The sequence below is a fragment of the Schistocerca serialis genome, chromosome 7, assembly GCF_023864345.2.
Source record: "Schistocerca serialis cubense isolate TAMUIC-IGC-003099 chromosome 7, iqSchSeri2.2, whole genome shotgun sequence".
Classification (NCBI taxonomy): domain Eukaryota; kingdom Metazoa; phylum Arthropoda; class Insecta; order Orthoptera; family Acrididae; genus Schistocerca; species Schistocerca serialis.
The window spans coordinates 330,297,244-330,317,052 of NC_064644.1; the positions used below are offsets into that span (position 1 = coordinate 330,297,244).

A 19,809-nucleotide genomic window follows, 5' to 3' on the forward strand; every position below is an offset into this window, starting at 1 on the left:
CATTTGAGACCTCTCTACTTTCCTTTCCTTTTCCATGTTCCTCCCTTTCTCTTTTTTCCTCCCTGTGCGTGTCTGAAGGCCGACCCATGCATTCCCACGCGTAGCCGGTGACGGAGTAACGCATAATTCCCCGCCATGGGTAGACAGGTAGGACACGTACATACCCTCTGGTAACGGCCAGGCCCAGGGAGGGGTGATTACCCGAGCTGATACCTTCCGAAAGTGCTGATTGGTCCCTCTGTCCTTTTCTCGGGAGATGTGAGTTCCCGATTATGAAATTGCACCTTGTTGTTAGAAATAGTCAGTGCTCTCCAGGCACAAAAATTGCTGTGTACTTCACTGCTACACACCTTTCCTGTCCAGGTGGAAGCGCACCATACTTAATATTCATCACGTGGGGTTGTCTATACACGTTCCCTCGACAGATTGTCCGATGAGGAAATTCAAAACTACCTGTCTGACCAGGACATAACGGCTGTTCATAGAGTCATGAAAAGGGTTGACAAGGACTTGGTTCCAACCCGTACTGTCTTCTTGACATTTGACAGAGCTCAACTTCCATCGAACAAAAAAGCGGGCTATGAGATAGTTTCCGTTTGCCGTTACATCCCAAACCCTACGTGTTGCTATTGTTGTCAGCGGTTCAGTCATACCAGCCAGCCATGTTCCAATCCGGCCAAACGCGTTACGTGTGGCAAGGATTCCCATGAGGGTGCTTGTCCACCTCCATCCCCATGTTGCATCACTGTATGGATGACCACGCTGCTTCCTCTAGAGGGTGCCCCATTTTTAAAGACGAATGGCTCATTCAGGAAATCAGAGTGAAAGAAAAGGTGTCGACCTTTGCTGCTTGAAAGTTATTCGCCAGTCGAAAGCTCGTGCAGGTAAATACAGCATTAGCCAAGAAGGCTAATAAGAAACCCAGTTCCTCTCCTCCACCACGGCATGTCTCATCTACAGCACAACCTGGCAGTAACCGCCCTCGGCCGTCTTCTGTGTCGCCTAGGCGCACTGCAGGTGGCCGATCAACCGGCAGATCGCTGGTGGCAGGAGCTGCTCCCGAACAACCTATGGATCAGGGTCTTCTGCCTTCGGCTGAATGCCATTCCACGCAGTCGGCCGCCGACTCTGAGCAGTCGTTGAGTTGAGGGCAACCGTGGTTGCATTCTTCCCTTTTCTGTCCACCCTAAGTCCATTATCCATTGGAATATCCACGGCATTCGAGCCAATCGGGATGAATTGTTGATCCTCTTAAGATCCTACTTGCCGGTCATCTTCTGTCTTCAGGAAACAAAGCTGCATTCCCACAATTGCTTTGTTTTCCCCTATTTTCAGTCAGTCCGATTTGATCTCCCCTATGTTGAAGGGACTCAAGCACATGGAGGACTCGTGATTCTTCTCCATGATACTCTCCATTATCACCCAATCCCCTTAAACAGTTCCTTCCAATCTGTCGCTGTCCGTCTTTCCCTTTCTGGATACACCTTCTCTCTTTGTACCGTATACATTCAATCGTCCACACAAATGGCAAGAGCTGATCTCCTTCATCTTCTTTGTCAGCTTCCGCCCCCTATTTGCTGGTTGGGGACTTCAATGCCCACCACCACTTTGGGGATCTTTACGTCCTTGTCCGCGCGGCACACTACTGATAGACGTCTTCCACCAAGCGGATCTTGTTTGCCTCAACACTGGGGACCCCACATTTTTGTGTGCCTCCATGACAAATTCCTCTCATTTGGACCTTTTGGTTAGTACTTTTCCGCTAGCTCGGCGCTTCGAATGGTTCGCTCTTGCTGATACACACTCGAGTGACCACTTTCCATGTGTCCTTAGATTGCAGCCACAACAGCCATATATGCGCCCGAGACGCTGGAAGTTTACCCAAGCTGATAGGACACTTTTTTAGTCTCTAGCGACATTTGATGACCGTAACTTTCCTAGCGTTGACGATGAGGTCACTCATGTTACAGAAGTTATTCTTACAGCTGCGGAACGTTCAATACCTCGCACCTCAGATTTGCCCCAGTGCCCCCCAATTCCTTGGTGATACAAGGCATGCCATGATGCAATACGTGAGCTGCAACGTGCTCTTCGCACCATCCTACCTTGGCCAACTGTATCCGCTACAAGCAGTTCCTTGCGCGATGCCGTCGCGTCATTCGCGATAGCAAGAAGGCAAGCTGGGACTTCTTTACTAGCTCATTTAACACCTTCGATCCCTCCTCGAAGTTTGGAGTAGGATTCAACGGTTATCTGGTGCACCTAGTTTCTCCCCGGTCTCTGGGCTCACTGTCGCGCATGATACATTAGTGGACCCTGTCACAGTTTCTAACTCATTGGGTCAACACTTTGCTGAGGTTTCGAGCTCTTCAAATTACCCACCAGCTTTTCTCCCGAAGAAACATGCAGCGGAAGTGCGACCTCTTGCTTTCTCCTCTCAAAATTGCGAAAGCTATAATACTATTTTCTCCATGTGGGAACTCCAACATGCACTCTCTTCTTCTCGCTCTTCCGCCCCAGGACCAGGTGGTATCCACATACAAATGTTGCTGCATTTATCATATCATAGTCTGCGTTACCTCCTTTGCCTTTATAATCGAATTTGGACCGACAGTACTTTTCCCAGAAGATGGCGGGAAGCTATCGTCGTTCCTGTTCCGAAACCTGGAAAGGACAAACATCTCCCCTCTAGCTGTCATCCCATTTCTCTCACGAGTAGTGTGTGTAAGGTTTTGGAGCGTATGGTGAATTGCCGTTCAGCCTGGTGGCTGGAGTCTGAAGTCTTTTAACACCGGCCCAATGCGGTTTCCGAAAGCATCGTTCTGCAGTTGACCATCTTGTTGCTCTCTCCACTTATATCATGAACAATTTTCTCAGGAAATGCCAAACAGTAGCAATATTTTTTGATCTGGAGAGAGCATACGATACCTGTTGGAGGACAGGCATCCTCCGCACACTGTTCTCTTGGGGCTTCCGAGGTCGGCTGCCCCCTTTTCTTCGTGAATTTATGGCAGAACGCACATTTGAAGTGCGGGTAAACACTACTTTCTCCTGTACTTTATCCCAAAAAAAACGGTGTATCCCAGGGCTCCGTGCTAAGTGTTGTACTGTTTGCCATTACCATAAATTCAATTATGGATTGTCTCCTTCTTGATGTCTCGGGCTCCCTCTGTGTGGACGATTTTACAATCTTCTACAGCTCTCAACAGACCAGCCTTCTTGAACGACATCTTCAAGGATGTCTCGATCGCCTCCACTCTTGGAGCATGGAAACTGGTTTCGGCTTTTCTCCCAATAAAACTGTTTGTGTCAGTTTTTGGCGTTGTACAGAGTTTCTTCCGCCTTCCTTACATCTAGGTCCAGTCAACCTTTTGTTCGCAGATGTCGCTAAATTCTTGTGTCTTATGTTTGACAGAAAACTGTGCAGGTCCTCCCACGTTTCCTATCTTTCGGCTCGCTGTCTGCGATCCCTCAACACCCTCCGTGTTCTGAATGGTACCTCCTGGGGATCGGACCGAGTGGTCCTTCTCCGCCTCTATCGCGCCTTAGTGTGCTCGAAATTGGACTATGGAAGTATAGTTTAATCCTCTGCCCGGCTGTCTATTCTTCAGCGTCTTGACTCTGTCTGCCACCGTGGATTACGTTCAGCGTTTGGAGCTTTTTACACCTGCCCTATGGAAAGCCTTTATGCTGAGACTGCTGAACCTCCGCTGTCCAATCGGCGAGCTGTCCTGAGTCGTTACGCTAGCCATCTGTCTTCTATGCCTGCTAATCCAGCCCATGACATTTTTTGCGGCGCCCCCTTGGATTTAGGCTATGCAGGCCGCCCTTCCTCTCTACAACCACCGGGAGTCCACTTCCGTCAACTGCTACATTCTCTTTCCTTCCACTTTCCTAAAACTTTCTTGACAACTTGGGGTAGAGCACTGCCTTGGCTCCGGCCCCAGACCTTCCTGCTCCGTGACCTTTGTCAGTTTCCCAAGGATGGTACCCCTTCTCTTGTTTATCGTCAGGCATTTGCTGCTCTATGCGCACAAATGAAGGATGCCACATTTATTTACAATGATGGCACAAAAACATTGTTTGGTGTTTGGAGTGCCTGTATTGTTGGCGACACCCCTAATCGATTTCGGCTTCCCGACCAGTGTTCAGTTTTTACTGCGGAGCCTTACGCTGTTCGCCATCAGCGGATACAGTATGTTATCTGCTCAGATTCGCTCATCTCTCTCCTCAGTCTCCAAGCTCTCTACCCTGTCCACCCTCTGGTCCACCGGATTCAGGACTGCCTCCACTTATTCCACTTGGGGCTCGTCTGAGGCGTTCCTCTGGATCCCAGGACATGTTGGTATCTGTGGAAATGATGCGGCTGATATAGCGGCCAAGGCTGCAGTCTCTCTTCTTCAGACTGCTATTTGCATGATTCCCTTTGCCGATCTACGGAGTGTTTTATTGTCGTTGTGTTGCTCTTTTATGGCACGCACATTGGTCAACACTTCCCAATAATAAATTGCGGGACATGAAAGCTCTTCCCTGCGCTTGGACCTCTTCCTCCCGAATTCATCCTCGGGAGGAGGTAATTTTAACTAGACTACGGAAAGGGCACCGTCTTTTTAGCCATCAACATCTTTTAACTGGCGATCCTCCCCCACTTTGTCCCCACTGCTCTCAACTGTGGACGGTGAGACACCTTTTACTTCAGTGCCCCTATTTTACTCCGTTACGCGCCCTTCTACAGCTGTCGCCTGATATATCTTCCATTTTAGCAGATGACACGCACTCAGCCGATTGTGTTCTCGAGTTTATTAGTGCCAGTGAGAGGACGTCAGTCATTTGAAGCTCCTTTTGGGGACAAACAACCCCCTTCTATAGTGGTTTTTTAAGCTTTCCTTCTGGTTTTAGTTTCCCCACTTTTTTGAGTTTCGCACTCATTGCTGCTGGTTTCCAGTTTGGTTTTTTACCTTTTCCTAAGTCACAGACCGGGTGCTAATGACCATAGCAGTTTTGCGCCCTAAAACCAAAACAAACAAAAAAAATTTCAACACACACTTACTTTTTTTTGAAGGGAGACTTGTTTTTATTTTTAGCACAACTGAAAATAGAAACAAATACTTAATGCTATTTGTTACATTGTAAAATGTTAAGTACATCCAGAGTAATTTGTAATGTAAAGTTGACGCTTGAAGCCTCAGATATTCAGTCGCGTATTGTAACAAACAGTCTGTAGAGGTATGTTTATGAAGATACTTATGAAGATATTTATGAGTTCAGCTGTCTCAGTGCCTGCATGTAGCGCTTGCCAAATTAGTCCTTTTACTGAGAATAACTGTAGTACATGGTGTTAACAGACATATACTGTACACAAGTAAGAACAGAAGTACACACAGTAGGAACGTGAGAAGGTCACAAGTACAACAGTGTGTACAGTGTTGTATGAACTGTGAAAATGGTTTATTCTAACTCTGAAAAGACAGAGATGATACTCATTTATGGCAAGTGTAGACAATATGCAGCTGCAGCCTGAAGGTTGTATGCAAAAAGGTACCCGGACAGAGATCATCCAATGCGTAGCACGTTAGGAAACATCTACAAACAATTGTATGGGTCCTTAACAAACCCATCACAGGAGAAACAGGTGTAGTTGGTGTGTTGGCTGCTGTTGCCATGAGCCCACACGAGTTCACATGACATTGCTAGAGGCAGTGCAATGAGTCAAAGTAGTGTAATGCGCATACTTTGTCACAAACTTCACCAGTATCATTTGTCGCTGCATCAGCAATTACATGGAGATGAGTTTAATAATCGAGAAAATTTCTGTCAGTGGGCATCAACAGGGAACGCATTGCAGTTCTACCTGTTTACTGATGAAAAGCAGGTTTCACAAACCACTTTGCAGTGCATTTACGAAACACGCATTACTGGTCCATGGACAATCCTCGCTGGCTTCAACAGGTAGAGCAACAGCAACCGTGAAATGTAATCGTATGGTGTGGAGTAATTGGTGACCATCTCATTGGTCCTCACTTCACTGAATGCACCAAAACAGCTGCAAAATACATAGTTTCTACAAAATGAGCTGCCAACATTGTTAGAAAATGTCCCGCTGGAAACGTAGATGTATGTGGTATCAACATGATGGTGCTGCTGCACATTCTGCAATGAACACTAGGCTGACCCCTGACAGAATGTTCGACGGGTGTTCCGTAGGATGTGGCAGACTCATAAATCGGGCACCCGTTCTCCTGATCTTACACCTCCAGACTTTTCTGTGGGGTACGGTAAAGGAGAACGTGTACCATGATGTGCCTACAACCCCAGAAGATATGAACATTTTATTGAGGCAGCCTGTGGTAAATTACATCAAATGTACTGCGTGGTGTAAGACATTTATTACACGGTAGATTGCAGATGTGTGCAGCAAATGATGGGCACCACTTTGAACATTTATTAGCCTTAAATGTCAAGACACACACTTTCACATTCTGTCATCAAAAACAAAAAACCAATTTGTAAGTTTAACTACATTCTCATGTTAATGTACATTTTCTTCTAACAAATCAGTGCAGTACAGTATTCTTCAGAGAAAAAGACTAATAAAAATGTTAGCATGTGGACGCAACATACTGTTCATGTCTCTTCTGTAGCTACATTACATCACTGTTCTTTTTGTATCCCTGATTAATTCGGCTCTCTCCAATACACATGATTGAACTGCTGAGGAGTTACTTAAGCGTCAACTTTGTTACAAATTACTGTGGATATAAATAACATTTTACAATGTAACAAATGGCATTGATTAAGTGTATTTTCTATTTTCAGTTGTGCTAAAAATAATAGGTTTCTGTTAAAAAAAAAAGTGTTGAAAATCATACTTCCATGCATTTCTCAACAGTTTGTATTAACCAGTTACACCCCTCACTTTCAGTCTGCAGAATTGATTATTCAGTTTTTTTTTTTCCGGGAGGTGTTTCCAGTGGTAATGTTATGTGACTCACCAGGTATAGGTGTTGCTGTCAACAGTGCTATACTATGTCTGTTTATATGTGTCTGTATTTGAGTACATAAGCCTACACCAGTTTCTTTGGTGGTTCAGTGTATGAAATAGGAGGAGACTATATGCAGGAACTGGTATCTTTGGAAAATAGTGTGAATCAGCAAGACAAAAATGTGTTAGAAACTGCAACTCGCTCATGGAGTGATGGACAATTTCTTATAATTGTCTTGTGAATTTGACTCTGGCACAATGATGATTACAAATCATATACAATGATTAGTTTTCAACCCTAGTCCGGACATGCAGTTTAAATTATACTGTGGTGCCACATAATTTCTTAGATGGTACACCCATCAGAAATGTATTTGATAAGAATTAAGTCCACTGAAGTGAATTGGTCAAAGAATCGATAATGGAATGTAATGAAATGACATCAGTGAAAATCGTTCAGTTATGCTGAACCTGTAATGTAATGAATGTACTGCTCATGGTAAACAGTAAAATCCATGTTAGTCTAGTCTGGCACAAATTTTACATCAACTGCACATCAGTTATTGATTCCTTATGGAATAGACAAATTATTCAGAGTATAGGAAGTACATTCAGATTAGTCTATTGATGAAAAGTTACTCTGTGGAATTATATTGATGTACTGTATCTTCAATTTTTTTTACAGATATTTGAAGCGAAGAACATGCTAAAACAATGTTTAACTACTCTTGAGGAACTCCAATTTTTGCATGCTAAACTGTCTTCAAAATGTGATACAGTAAATTGTTCAGAGTGGCAAATGGAATTTGAGGACATCAGTAAGAAGAGAGTGAGTGAAAAAGCCAAGTGGCATGTGTGTAGTGTAGAGTAAGACTTTGACAGACATCGCTCTGCTAATGTGTAATGTAAAATGAGAGTTTTCTAAAATCTCGAAGTACGTGCACTATTTAAAGTGAAAGCTGTCTAAACTGTTATATTTTGACTTTTTTCTTTAGATGTGACAAACGAGCAAATTTTTCAGTACGTATTGTTATCTGCTTAGTTATTGTGTGAGAGCAAAATTCTTAATTAAGTAGATTTTTTGTTTCCTAAGTTAGCTCATATTATGAGAAACTGGTATATTTTTGGAAGTAGAAAAGCTCTTTTTGCTATAATTTATTAGGTTTACACATTGTATAGCAGAGTGTTGTTCAGCCAAAATATCATATACTAAACTTATAGTTCTGATAATTTAAATTCGCCACGCAGATGTGCAACAAAAATTCAGAATATGAAATATTCAGCTTAATAAAATCTGAATTATAATACCATAATATAATTCCAGAAGCCACCATGGTCCAGCACTTGATTAGGGGGAAAAACCTTGATTTGTACCCCCATTTTTAAAGTTAACTATATGCAAGTTGATAGATTTTTAATTGTGCTATGTGAATCACAGTATTGAACAGTATACTGATTATTTTAAAGATTATCTGACACACAAAATACTATCTGCCATGTGCTGTCAACTTTCGTATTGGCCTCACTTGTGCCACTGGTCCAATATTTTGCTGCTAAATGAAAAATCACCTATTATATACACACATCAAAAAAACTTTTGCATCATCCCGGTTCTCAGAACTCCTGAAGATAGACGTTGACTGTGGATATTGTATCACAGACACAGTCCCTTCACCTGTTAAGAGATGTCACTAAACCCGCCCAAAGGTGTAAACAACCATGCATGAGCAGCGCCAATTAGACAGGGGGTCCGACAGCCGATCAGTTCCAGTCACTCCACCAGGAAGTAGGTACACGGCTCTTGTTGTCTTTAGTTCAATCATGCCTAGATGGTCAATACCATGGTTCGATCGCATCCGCATTGTTACTTCATGACAGGAAGGGCTCTTCAACAAGGGAAGTGTCCACGCGTCTCAGAGTGAACCAAAGCGATGTTGTTCGGACATGGAGGAGATACAGAGAGACAGGAACTGTCGATCACATTCCTTGCTCACGCCACCCATGGCAACTACTGCAGTGGATGACCACTACCTACAGATTATGGCTCGGAGGAACCCTGACAGCAACGCCACCATGTTGAGTAATGCTTTTTGTGCAGTCATAGGACGCCGTGTTAAGACTCAAACTCTGTGCTGTAGGCTGCATGATGAACAACTTCACTCCAACGTCAATGACGAGGTTCCACTTCGCAACCACAGCACCATGCAGTGCGGTACAGATGGGCCCAACAACATGCCAAATGGACCGCTCAGGCATTCTATTCACCAATGAGTGTCACAGATGCCTTCAACCAGACAATCGTCGGAGACATGTTTGGAGGCAGCCAGGTCAGGCTGAAACATCTTAGACACACTGTCCAGCAAGTGCAGCAAGGTGGAGGTTCCTTGCTGTTTTAGGGGTGGCATTATGTGAGACTGACATATGCCGCTGGTGGTCATGGAAGGCGCCCTAATGGCTGTATGACACATGAATGCCATCCTCGGACTGATGGTGCAACCCAGCAGCATATTGGCAAGGCATTCGTCTTCATAGATGGCAATTCGCACGGCCAACATCCACATATTGTAAATGACTTCCTTCAGGATAACGACATCGCTCGACTAGTGGTCAGCATGTTCTTCAGATACGAACCCTATGGGATAAATTGAAAAGGGCTGTTTATGGACGACATGACTCGCCAACCACTCCCTTGAGGAGTGGGACAATCTGGACCAACAGTGTCTTGATGAACTTGTGGTAGTATGCTACGACGAATACAGGCATGCATCAGCACAAGAGGACGTGCTACTGGGTATTAGAGGTATCGGAGTGTACAGCAATCTGGACCACCACCTCTGAAGGTCTCACTGTGTGGTGGTACAACATGCAATGTGTTGTTTTCATGAGCAATAAAAAGGGCGGAAATTATGTTTATATTGATATCTCTTCCAATTTTCTGTACGGGTTCTGGAACTCTCGGAACCGAGGTGATGCAAAACTTTTTGATGTGTGTGTTTTTTTTCTCAGAAACAAATTAAGGCATAAGCTCTTATAAGATGTTTGATATTGCAAACATGGAAAGGTCCACATTGCAATATAATACCTAATACTTTATCAAACTGGCGTATTCCTTGTATATTACTCTCCCAATCATCATCATCTTTTTTTTAAGGTAGCTTTCACTCCATGCAGTTGAGACTTTAACCATCAGTGTCATTGAGAAAAATAGAACAGATATTGTGGAAAATGTTAAGACCCATGATTAAAGACGTCCAGTGCAAGGTAGGTCAGAAGAACTGTTTTTCCTGATGGAACAATTCAGTTCTGTTCATTGTTTTTAGCACAAACGAGAGGCTCACGACGAACCAAGAAAAATTTTCTATACTTATAAACAGGACCCAAAATCCAAAGTATGGTAGTTGACTGGCACCAAGAACATCGACAAAGTCACTGTAGACCCATTGACAACTATATGGACACTACATGCATACATATAGATATACAGATAAGTTCTTACAAGTAAACGTTAAAACAATTAACAGGGAAGAGCCTGAGACTCAAAAATGCATGGGTATCAAGAAAGGTGTCATACATAGGGGCAGGATGAAGCAATTTGGGGAAGACAATAACTAAAATTTATCAACTAATGTTTCTGTGTGCACAATGAAAGGGGTAAATCAATAAAAATTATAATTATTATTTATTTATTACTTCATCCACGCATTTTGCTTTGGGTCATGTTTCATTCCAACGTAGAATATAAGTATCACTCATGTATAATTAGTTATCATGTTTGGAAGCATGCTTTTAGTATAGAATACTTACTGTACAGTGTACTTGTTTTTATGCCACTTAATTTGCCAGGATTGAAATGCATTGATTTATATGTTGTAGGTTGATGTGCAAGAAAAGCTAAAACAGTTGAGTGATCCAGCCATTCTGAAGATGTTACAGGTGTCACTTGCAAAACGCAAGAAAAAAAGAAAATATCAAAAACGACAGAGAGAAAACTGGCATTTAATTAAGGCCGAAAAACAGGCTGAGAGACAGAAGCTTCACAAAGAAATAGATACATGGATAGAAAATATGCAGGAATCGGTGGAAAAGGCAAAAATGGTAAGTACGCAACATGCACCGCCCTCCTCTGGGACTCCATATGCTGCAGTGGGAGAATATTTCATTTACTTCCTTTGTTTAATTAAACGTATATAACATTCTGCCATCATTCTTAGTATCGTGACGCAGCATAAATATGATAAGGGGCCTTCCACAAATTACGCCGAGGTGACAGAAGTCTAGTGATAGCGATATGCACATATATAGCTGGCAGTAGTATGGTGTACCCGAGGTAGAAAAGGGCAGTGGGCAGTGCAGGTGCAGCTGTTATTTGTACTTGGCTGATTCATGTGAAATGTTTTCCGATGTGATTATGGCCACACGACGGGAATTAAGATTCTGAAAGTGGGCTTATTGGAGCTAGAAGCATGGGACATTCCATTTTAGACATCATTAGGGAAATCAATATTACAAGAACCATAGTGTGCCAAGAATACCAAATTTCAGTTATTACCTTTCATCACGAACAGTCCATTACCCAACGACCTTACTAAACAATGGAGAACAGCAGTATTTGCTTATAGTTGTCACTGCTAACAAACAAGTAGCACTCTATAAAACAATTGCGAAATTGAATGTGGGATGTACAGCGAACATATCCATTCGGACAGTGTGGCGAAATTTGGCATTACTAGGATAGGGCAGCAGACGACGGACACACTTGCCTTTGCTAACAGCAAGTCATCACCTGTGGTGTATCTCCAGGGCTCGTGACCATATTGATTGGACCTTAGACAACTGGAAAACTGTGGCAAGGGTAGACGAATGCCAGTTTGTTGGTAAGAGCTGATGATAGGTGTAACTGTGGCGCATACACCACGAAGATGTGGGCCCAAGTTGTCAACAAGGCAGTGTGTAAGCTGGTGATGGCTCCATGATGGTGTTAGCTTTGGTTTACATAGAATGGACTGGGTCCTTTGATCCAGCTAAACCAATCTTTGACTGGAAATGGTTATGTTCAGCCACTTAGAGACCATTTGCAGCCAAACAACAATGGAATTTTTGCGGATGACAATCCACCATTCACCATGCCACAATTGTTTGCAGTTGGTTTGAAGAATATTCTGGACGATTCGAGCGAATGATTTGGCCACTCCCATTGCCGGCATGAATCCTGTCCAACATCTATGGGACATAATCGATAGGTCAGTTCGTTCACAAAATTCTGCACTGGCAAACCTTTCGCAATTATGGATGGCTAAAGAGGCAGCATTGCTCCGTATTTCTGCAGGGGCCTGCCAACAACTTGAGTCCATGCCAAGTCAAGTTGCTGCACTACGCCAGCCAAAAGAAGGTCCGACAAGATATTAGGAAGTATCCCATGACTTCCGTCAACTCAGTGCGTATAAACACATGGCAGGGTGACTCACCTGAAAGTAATGGGGAGTAAGATTGCCCTATCTTGTTTCCCTAAGCTCTCCTGAGAGCAGCATATATTCTACAGGTCAAACAAATGAAATAGCTCTAATAGGATGGGTGCTTATGCAGAAAGCGGTGGCTGCTCCACTTATTGTGTGTCAGAAACTTGACATAACTTGCTAGTAGTACTGAAACTCATTGTAAATAGCAGACAAGAGAATGTTCTTGAAAAATATCCCACTCCTAAATTGAAGAACATTTGTAGTACAATTTTGAATATCTGAAATTTTTATATGCATAGAAGTTTTGACTGTCCAACATACACCTGTTACACTTCCTGTCAATAGCTTCTATCATCAAAGAAAGCTACAATGAAATACAGGGTGTCTCAGAAAGAATGACCTGAATTCAACACTCCTTATTTACAGATAAAAACATATTACAAACATGGGATAAATTGCAAAATACAAAATCTGAGTTTCAGCAATGCTGTTAAGTGCTGTGCCTACCAGCAGCAGCACGAACATAATCTACATGATAGCTAAATTTGCCATAAATTTTACCCAATGTATCTGCGTATATATCACAAGTTAAAGGGAGAGAGGAAAACATTTCCCTTCATCCATCTCAGGGTCCCGTGTGCCCCATCCAGCATTGAAGCAGCGTGTCATTAAGAAACTATTATATGTTGTGCAAGTGTGATGGAGCTCCATGCTGTTAGAAAATTAAGTCATTGGAGTCATCCTGAAGTTGTAGAAAAAGCCAGTTCTGCAGCATTTAAAAATAGCTTATTCCAGTCACTGGGTTTTCCTCAAAAACAAGAGATTGTACTCTTTTTCACGAGAAATGGCACAAAAAAATTCACTTTCAGTGAGTTTCTTAATGCACGATAATGTCATGAGTGTTTTGGAATCTTCATATGAACAACTTGTCTGTTTACTTTATCATTAACGTGAAATATTGCTTCATCACTGAAAATTAATTGTAGTAAACATACTGCCTTCCATCTCCTCTAGCAGAGCGTTGCTGAAATCAGCCATCCTGAAAGACTTTCGCCAATTGTAGTCTGTATGAGCTATAGACCAAATGATGCTTTAACACTTTCCAGATGGTCATATGAGGCATTGACAGTTCTTTACATGCGCAGTGACTAGACTTTCGTGGACTCCACTGTTGGCCAAACTCTTTCCACTGTGTCATCAGAACTGAGAGATTAGCCTGGGACTCTTAACTTTGCACAAGCATCCTCTCTCTTCAAATTGGCGATACCAATGATGAATATTTCTGGTGCAGGCAGATTGTTGCCAAAATGCCAACGAAAAGTGCTCTGGACTGATATCACTGACACACACTTTGTAATTTGCACCACACAAAACACCTTCTGTCGAGCAGATGCCATCTTACTTCTGACTGATAGCAAACTGAAAAGACCTCTAATGACTGACATTTAATGGCGATTCTCTGAAACTACAGGCCACACATATTCAAACAACACAATACTCGCTAGCACATCCTGTTTTTTGTATTTATTACTGTCCAAAATAAAGTCATTCTTTCTAAATTACACTATACTAATCGTTGTTATCAGCTATGCTTGCAAAGTGTATGTTAGATACCTAGTAGAGAATTAGCATTTTCTGATTATCATTGTTCCAAGATATCTTTTGACCAGTATTATTTAACATGTAAAATGGTACCACCTTAGATTCAAAATATGTAATGCTACAGTTTATGTGACACAGTATACTTAATGAGAAAAAGAGTACTTTATCTTCTTTGTCATCATTTAAGCATTGTTCCGGGTTTATCATGACACCTTAGTTATAACTGCAATATATAAATGAATTGCTGAACAATTGCTTGTTGTTCTTGGATGTATTAATTTATTTTACAAATTTCTTTGAATAAATAGATGTGTTAAATTTTGGTAGGGCTATGACAGGGATTGAATACTTCTACTTCGTTAATTTGGCTAGATGACAAATGAAGTTCGATGGTTATTGCACACTATTCAAAGTTGATTACATAGTTTTTTCCTCTATTTTTATCACCAAAACCATACCTCAGTTCTTGTGTGGGTGATACAAAGTAATTTGTTTTAGAATGAATTTGTTTCACTTTGCAGCTAGTAAAACTTATTTATTTTTTAAAAATGATATTCAAATTTCTGTTCTACCGACCTTCGCTGGAACACGTGGTAATGGCAAAATTCCGAAACACTCTTCATATAACTTGCCTTACTAAGAGTAAATAAATAGTGCAGCAGAAACTCTCTCCCCCTTTATCTACCTCTCTCCCCCTTTATCTACCTCTCTCCCCCTTTATCTACCTCTCTCCCCCTTTATCTACCTCTCTCCCCCTTTATCTACCTCTCTCCCCCTTTATCTACCTCTCTCCCCCTTTATCTACCTCTCTCCCCCTTTATCTACCTCTCTCCCCCTTTATCTACCTCTCTCCCCCCTTTATCTACCTCTCTCCCCCCTTTATCTACCTCTCTCCCCCCTTTATCTACCTCTCTCCCCCCTTTATCTACCTCTCTCCCCCCTTTATCTACCTCTCTCCCCCCTTTATCTACCTCTCTCCCCCCTTTATCTACCTCTCTCCCCCCTTTATCTACCTCTCTCCCCCCTTTATCTACCTCTCTCCCCCCTTTATCTACCTCTCTCCCCCCTTTATCTACCTCTCTCCCCCCTTTATCTACCTCTCTCCCCCCTTTATCTACCTCTCTCCCCCCTTTATCTACCTCTCTCCCCCCTTTATCTACCTCTCTCCCCCCTTTATCTACCTCTCTCCCCCCTTTATCTACCTCTCTCCCCCCTTTATCTACCTCTCTCCCCCCTTTATCTACCTCTCTCCCCCCTTTATCTACCTCTCTCCCCCCTTTATCTACCTCTCTCCCCCCTTTATCTACCTCTCTCCCCCCTTTATCTACCTCTCTCCCCCCTTTATCTACCTCTCTCCCCCCTTTATCTACCTCTCTCCCCCCTTTATCTACCTCTCTCCCCCCTTTATCTACCTCTCTCCCCCCTTTATCTACCTCTCTCCCCCCTTTATCTACCTCTCTCCCCCCTTTATCTACCTCTCTCCCCCCTTTATCTACCTCTCTCCCCCCTTTATCTACCTCTCTCCCCCCTTTATCTACCTCTCTCCCCCCTTTATCTACCTCTCTCCCCCCTTTATCTACCTCTCTCCCCCCTTTATCTACCTCTCTCCCCCCTTTATCTACCTCTCTCCCCCTTTATCTACCGCTCTCCCCCCTTTATCTACCGCTCTCCCCCTTTATCTACCGCTCTCCCCCTTTATCTACCGCTCTCCCCCTTTATCTACCGCTCTCCCCGTTAATCTCCCTCTCTCCCCCTTAATCTCCCTCTCCCCCCTTAATCTCCCTCTCTCCCCCTTAATCTCCCTCTCTCTCTCCCCCCCCTTAATCTCCCTCACTCCCCCCATATCTCTCTCCCCACCCTATATCACTCTCTCCCTCCCCCGCCTATATCTCCCCTCCCCCCGCCTGTATCTCCCCCCCCCCGCCTGTATCTCTCCCCCCCCCCGCCTGTATCTCTCTCTCTCTCCCCCCCCCCACCGCCTGTATCTCTCTCTCTCTCCCCCCCCCCACCGCCTGTATCTCTCTCTCTCCCCCCCCCCGCCTGTATCTCTCTCTCTCTCTCTCCCCCCCCCGCCTGTATCTCTCTCTCCCCCCCCCCGCCTGTATCTCTCTCTCCCCCCCCCCGCCTGTATCTCTCTCTCTCTCTCTCTCTCCCCCCCCCGCCTGTATCTCTCTCTCTCTCTCTCCCCCCCCCGCCTGTATCTCTCTCTCTCTCTCTCCCCCCCCCCGCCTGTATCTCTCCCCCCCTCCTCCTATATCTTCCCCCTCCTCCTATATCTTCCCCCTCCTATATCTCCCCCCCTCCCGCCTATATCTCCCCCCCTCCCGCCTATATCTCCCCCCCTCCCGCCTATATCTCCCCCCCTCCCGCCTATATCTCCCCCCCTCCCGCCTATATCTCCCCCCCTCCCGCCTATATCTCCCCCCCTCCCGCCTATATCTCCCCCCCTCCCGCCTATATCTCCCCCCCTCCCGCCTATATCTCCCCCCCTCCCGCCTATATCTCCCCCCCTCCCGCCTATATCTCCCCCCCTCCCGCCTATATCTCCCCCCCTCCCGCCTATATCTCCCCCCCTCCCGCCTATATCTCCCCCCCTCCCGCCTATATCTCCCCCCCTCCCGCCTATATCTCCCCCCCTCCCGCCTATATCTCCCCCCCTCCCGCCTATATCTCCCCCCCTCCCGCCTATATCTCCCCCCCTCCCGCCTATATCTCCCCCCCTCCCGCCTATATCTCCCCCCCCCTGCCTATATCTCCCCCCCCCTGCCTATATCTCCCCCCCCTGCCTATATCTCACCCCCCCTGCCTATATCTCCCCCCCTCCCGCCTATATCTCCCCCCCTCCCGCCTATATCTCCCCCCCTCCCGCCTATATCTCCCCCCTCCCGCCTATATCTCCCCCCCTCCCGCCTATATCTCCCCCCCTCCCGCCTATATCTCCCCCCCTCCCGCCTATATCTCCCCCCCTCCCGCCTATATCTCCCCCCCTCCCGCCTATATCTCCCCCCCTCCCGCCTATATCTCCCCCCCTCCCGCCTATATCTCCCCCCCTCCCGCCTATATCTCCCCCCCTCCCGCCTATATCTCCCCCCCTCCCGCCTATATCTCCCCCCCTCCCGCCTATATCTCCCCCCCTCCCGCCTATATCTCACCCCCTCCCGCCTATATCTCACCCCCTCCCGCCTATATCTCCCCCCTCCCGCCTATATCTCCCCCCCTCCCGCCTATATCTCCCCCCCTCCCGCCTATATCTCCCCCCCTCCCGCCTATATCTCCCCCCCTCCCGCCTATATCTCCCCCCCTCCGCCTATATCTCCCCCCCCCTGCCTATATCTCCCCCCCCCTGCCTATATCTCCCCCCCCCCTGCCTATATCTCCCCCCCCCTGCCTATATCTCCCCCCCCCTGCCTATATCTCCCCCCCCCTGCCTATATCTCCCCCCCCCTGCCTATCTCTCTCTCTCTCTCTCTCTCTCTCTCTCTCTCTCTCTCTCTCTCTCTCTCTCTCTCTCTCCCTCTCTCCCTCCCCCCCCCTATACCCCCCCCATTGGGAATGTTTTACCATCCTCACTCCCTAGCATTGGTGTCCCTTTTCAGTTTCATTGATTTTAATGCTCTGTACTGTAATACATGTCACAAGTCTTCAGACACGCATCTTGGGATTTGATCTCTACTTGCCACTGACAGGACATCAATAATTAAATCATTTTTCCATAAACGAGAGTAGTGCAAAGGTTACCTTTGTTGCCCCATTTTCTGGTATAAATCCAACCTTTTGCTTTCATGTTTATATTTCACCTGCAAGCCGTTATTCCAGTGTCTTTACAAAGTGTGTCATAATGTGTGACACTATTTGAATTCCTCCGTATCATCTTTCTCTTCTGTAAATAGGCAGAATTGTATTCTCTTGCCTGTCATCTGAAATCCTCTCTGCTGTCTAGATCTCTCTCAGCAAGGTACAAAATAAGTTGGTCACCAGGACCAGCTGCTTTTCTTGTTTAGCCTTTCTTCTTCGGGGCTATTGTCACTACTTCCTTTGATTTATCTCAGGTCTTCTCTGAGTGCAATCGCTCTCTTCTGAAAACATTCTTTGATTTCAGAAGTTTCTCAAAGTAGTCTTTCCATTGTTCAGTAACCTTACATCATGGAGCATGAGCACAGCTTCATTCTTTTCATGTGTAGTATGGTGAAACATTTACTGTTCGCTCTTTTTGCCTCTAGTTTTCCATAGGCTTCATTCCAAGCAGTTGCCTTAGATATTTCTGCATCTTTGTTGACAGTTTTGTAAAGTTATTCAGCTGTAGCTGATTCAGTTTCCTCCCACCTCTTCTTTGCACTTCATTTCATTTTTACAGCATGTGGCACTTCAAGTTTCTTTTTCTACAAACCATGACATTTTTCCCAACATTTCTTCAGCTGCTCTTTCAGTTGCATCTCTGTTTCCATTATTGGTTATATTTCCGGTATATTCATACTACAGCACTAAGAATAATGTAAGAAAGGATAGATTGCTACTTTCTGTAAAGAAGACATGTTAAGTTGCAGACAGGCACAATTAAGACACCTACACAAAGCTTTCGGACACAGCTTTCATCAGCTAATGAGAAGAAGAGAAACCCACACCAGTCATACATCCAAGCATGCACACAGGACCACCAACTCTGGCAGCAACTACCATATGGGTAGGCAGCAGCAATCTGGAAGTTGTATTCTACCATGGAGCCACATTTCCGACCAGAAAGTAGGCCTAGTTAATGAATTAAAGATGCTCAGAAGATTTCAAAGTTGATTTTCTCCAGAATTTGTAGAGTATCAGCAAACTGCTTTTGGAGATTTATATTTGAGTTCTGGACTTCACATATTAAAAAAAAATTACAAACATCCAAATGCTATATGCTCTATTTGTAAGCCCAAATTTCATGCAGTCCATTTTTACATGGAGTGGAATCAGACTGGACGACATCCCAAGAAAAATTATAAAATAATTTAGAAAGTGCCAAATAAAGGTCACACAAATGCACAGTACGCAGATCTTCCACCTTTGTCAACATAGTCACTTTTTCTTCCTCTTCCTATCATTGATTGGTGTTCAATTTGCCCATCCTGATTTGTGCTAGCTTATTTACCTAAGCCCTCACGTGACTATGTAGCCTTTGCTCATTTGCCCCAGAGAACAGTCTTCCTGTGTGTTGCCTCTGGGAAATTCCTAGTACTACAGAGACTAATCATCCCCCCTGCGGGTCCGGGGTAAGAATAGGCCCGAGGTATTCCTGCCTGTCGTACGAGGCGACTAAAAGGCGTTTCAACCGTTTCGGCCTTCCATGTGATGGTCCCCCTTGGGGTTTGACCTCCATTTTTCAAAATTCTACTGAAGTACGAGCCTTTTGGGGAAGGACACTTTACGTGGTGTACCACCGGTCCTAAGTGCACTAAGACCTTGGCACTCAGCATTGCACCGGCGTTATAACCATACCCACTATTCCTCAAATTGGGCCTAAACGCCTGATGGGTTGTCCAAGTTACGCCCATAGTGCATCTCCATCTGCCCCAGCGATCATGATGGACTTTCCATGCCACCAGAAATCCAGCACGGTAGCCAGCCCGTTGTGGTGGGGTCGTCATGTACCCTCTAGGTTGTAGCCCCCTGACAACACAGGGATCGTACTGCCGATACCTGAGCTGCACCCTCCCCACGTCGGCCAAGGAGTAGATGCCCGTCTCCTTGCGGCATCAGGACTCCCGGCAATGGTCATCCTGCCAGGTGGCCCTT

The 19,809-nt window shown here is 44.9% G+C and overlaps 1 protein-coding gene across 2 annotated transcripts in view; it reads left to right on the forward strand.

Annotated features, from left to right (window-relative positions):
* LOC126412170 (programmed cell death protein 7-like) overlaps positions 1–19,809 on the forward strand; it is a 53,951-nt gene that overhangs the window by 20,173 nt on the left and 13,969 nt on the right. Inside the window, exons 2-3 of one of the 2 annotated variants that reach the window (XM_050081648.1) lie at positions 7,668–7,811; positions 10,856–11,077. In XM_050081648.1, coding sequence (XP_049937605.1) covers positions 7,668–7,811; positions 10,856–11,077 — 366 coding nt within the window. The remainder of the gene's footprint in view (positions 1–7,667; positions 7,812–10,855; positions 11,078–19,809) is intronic. The other variant, XM_050081649.1, reaches the window with a different exon arrangement.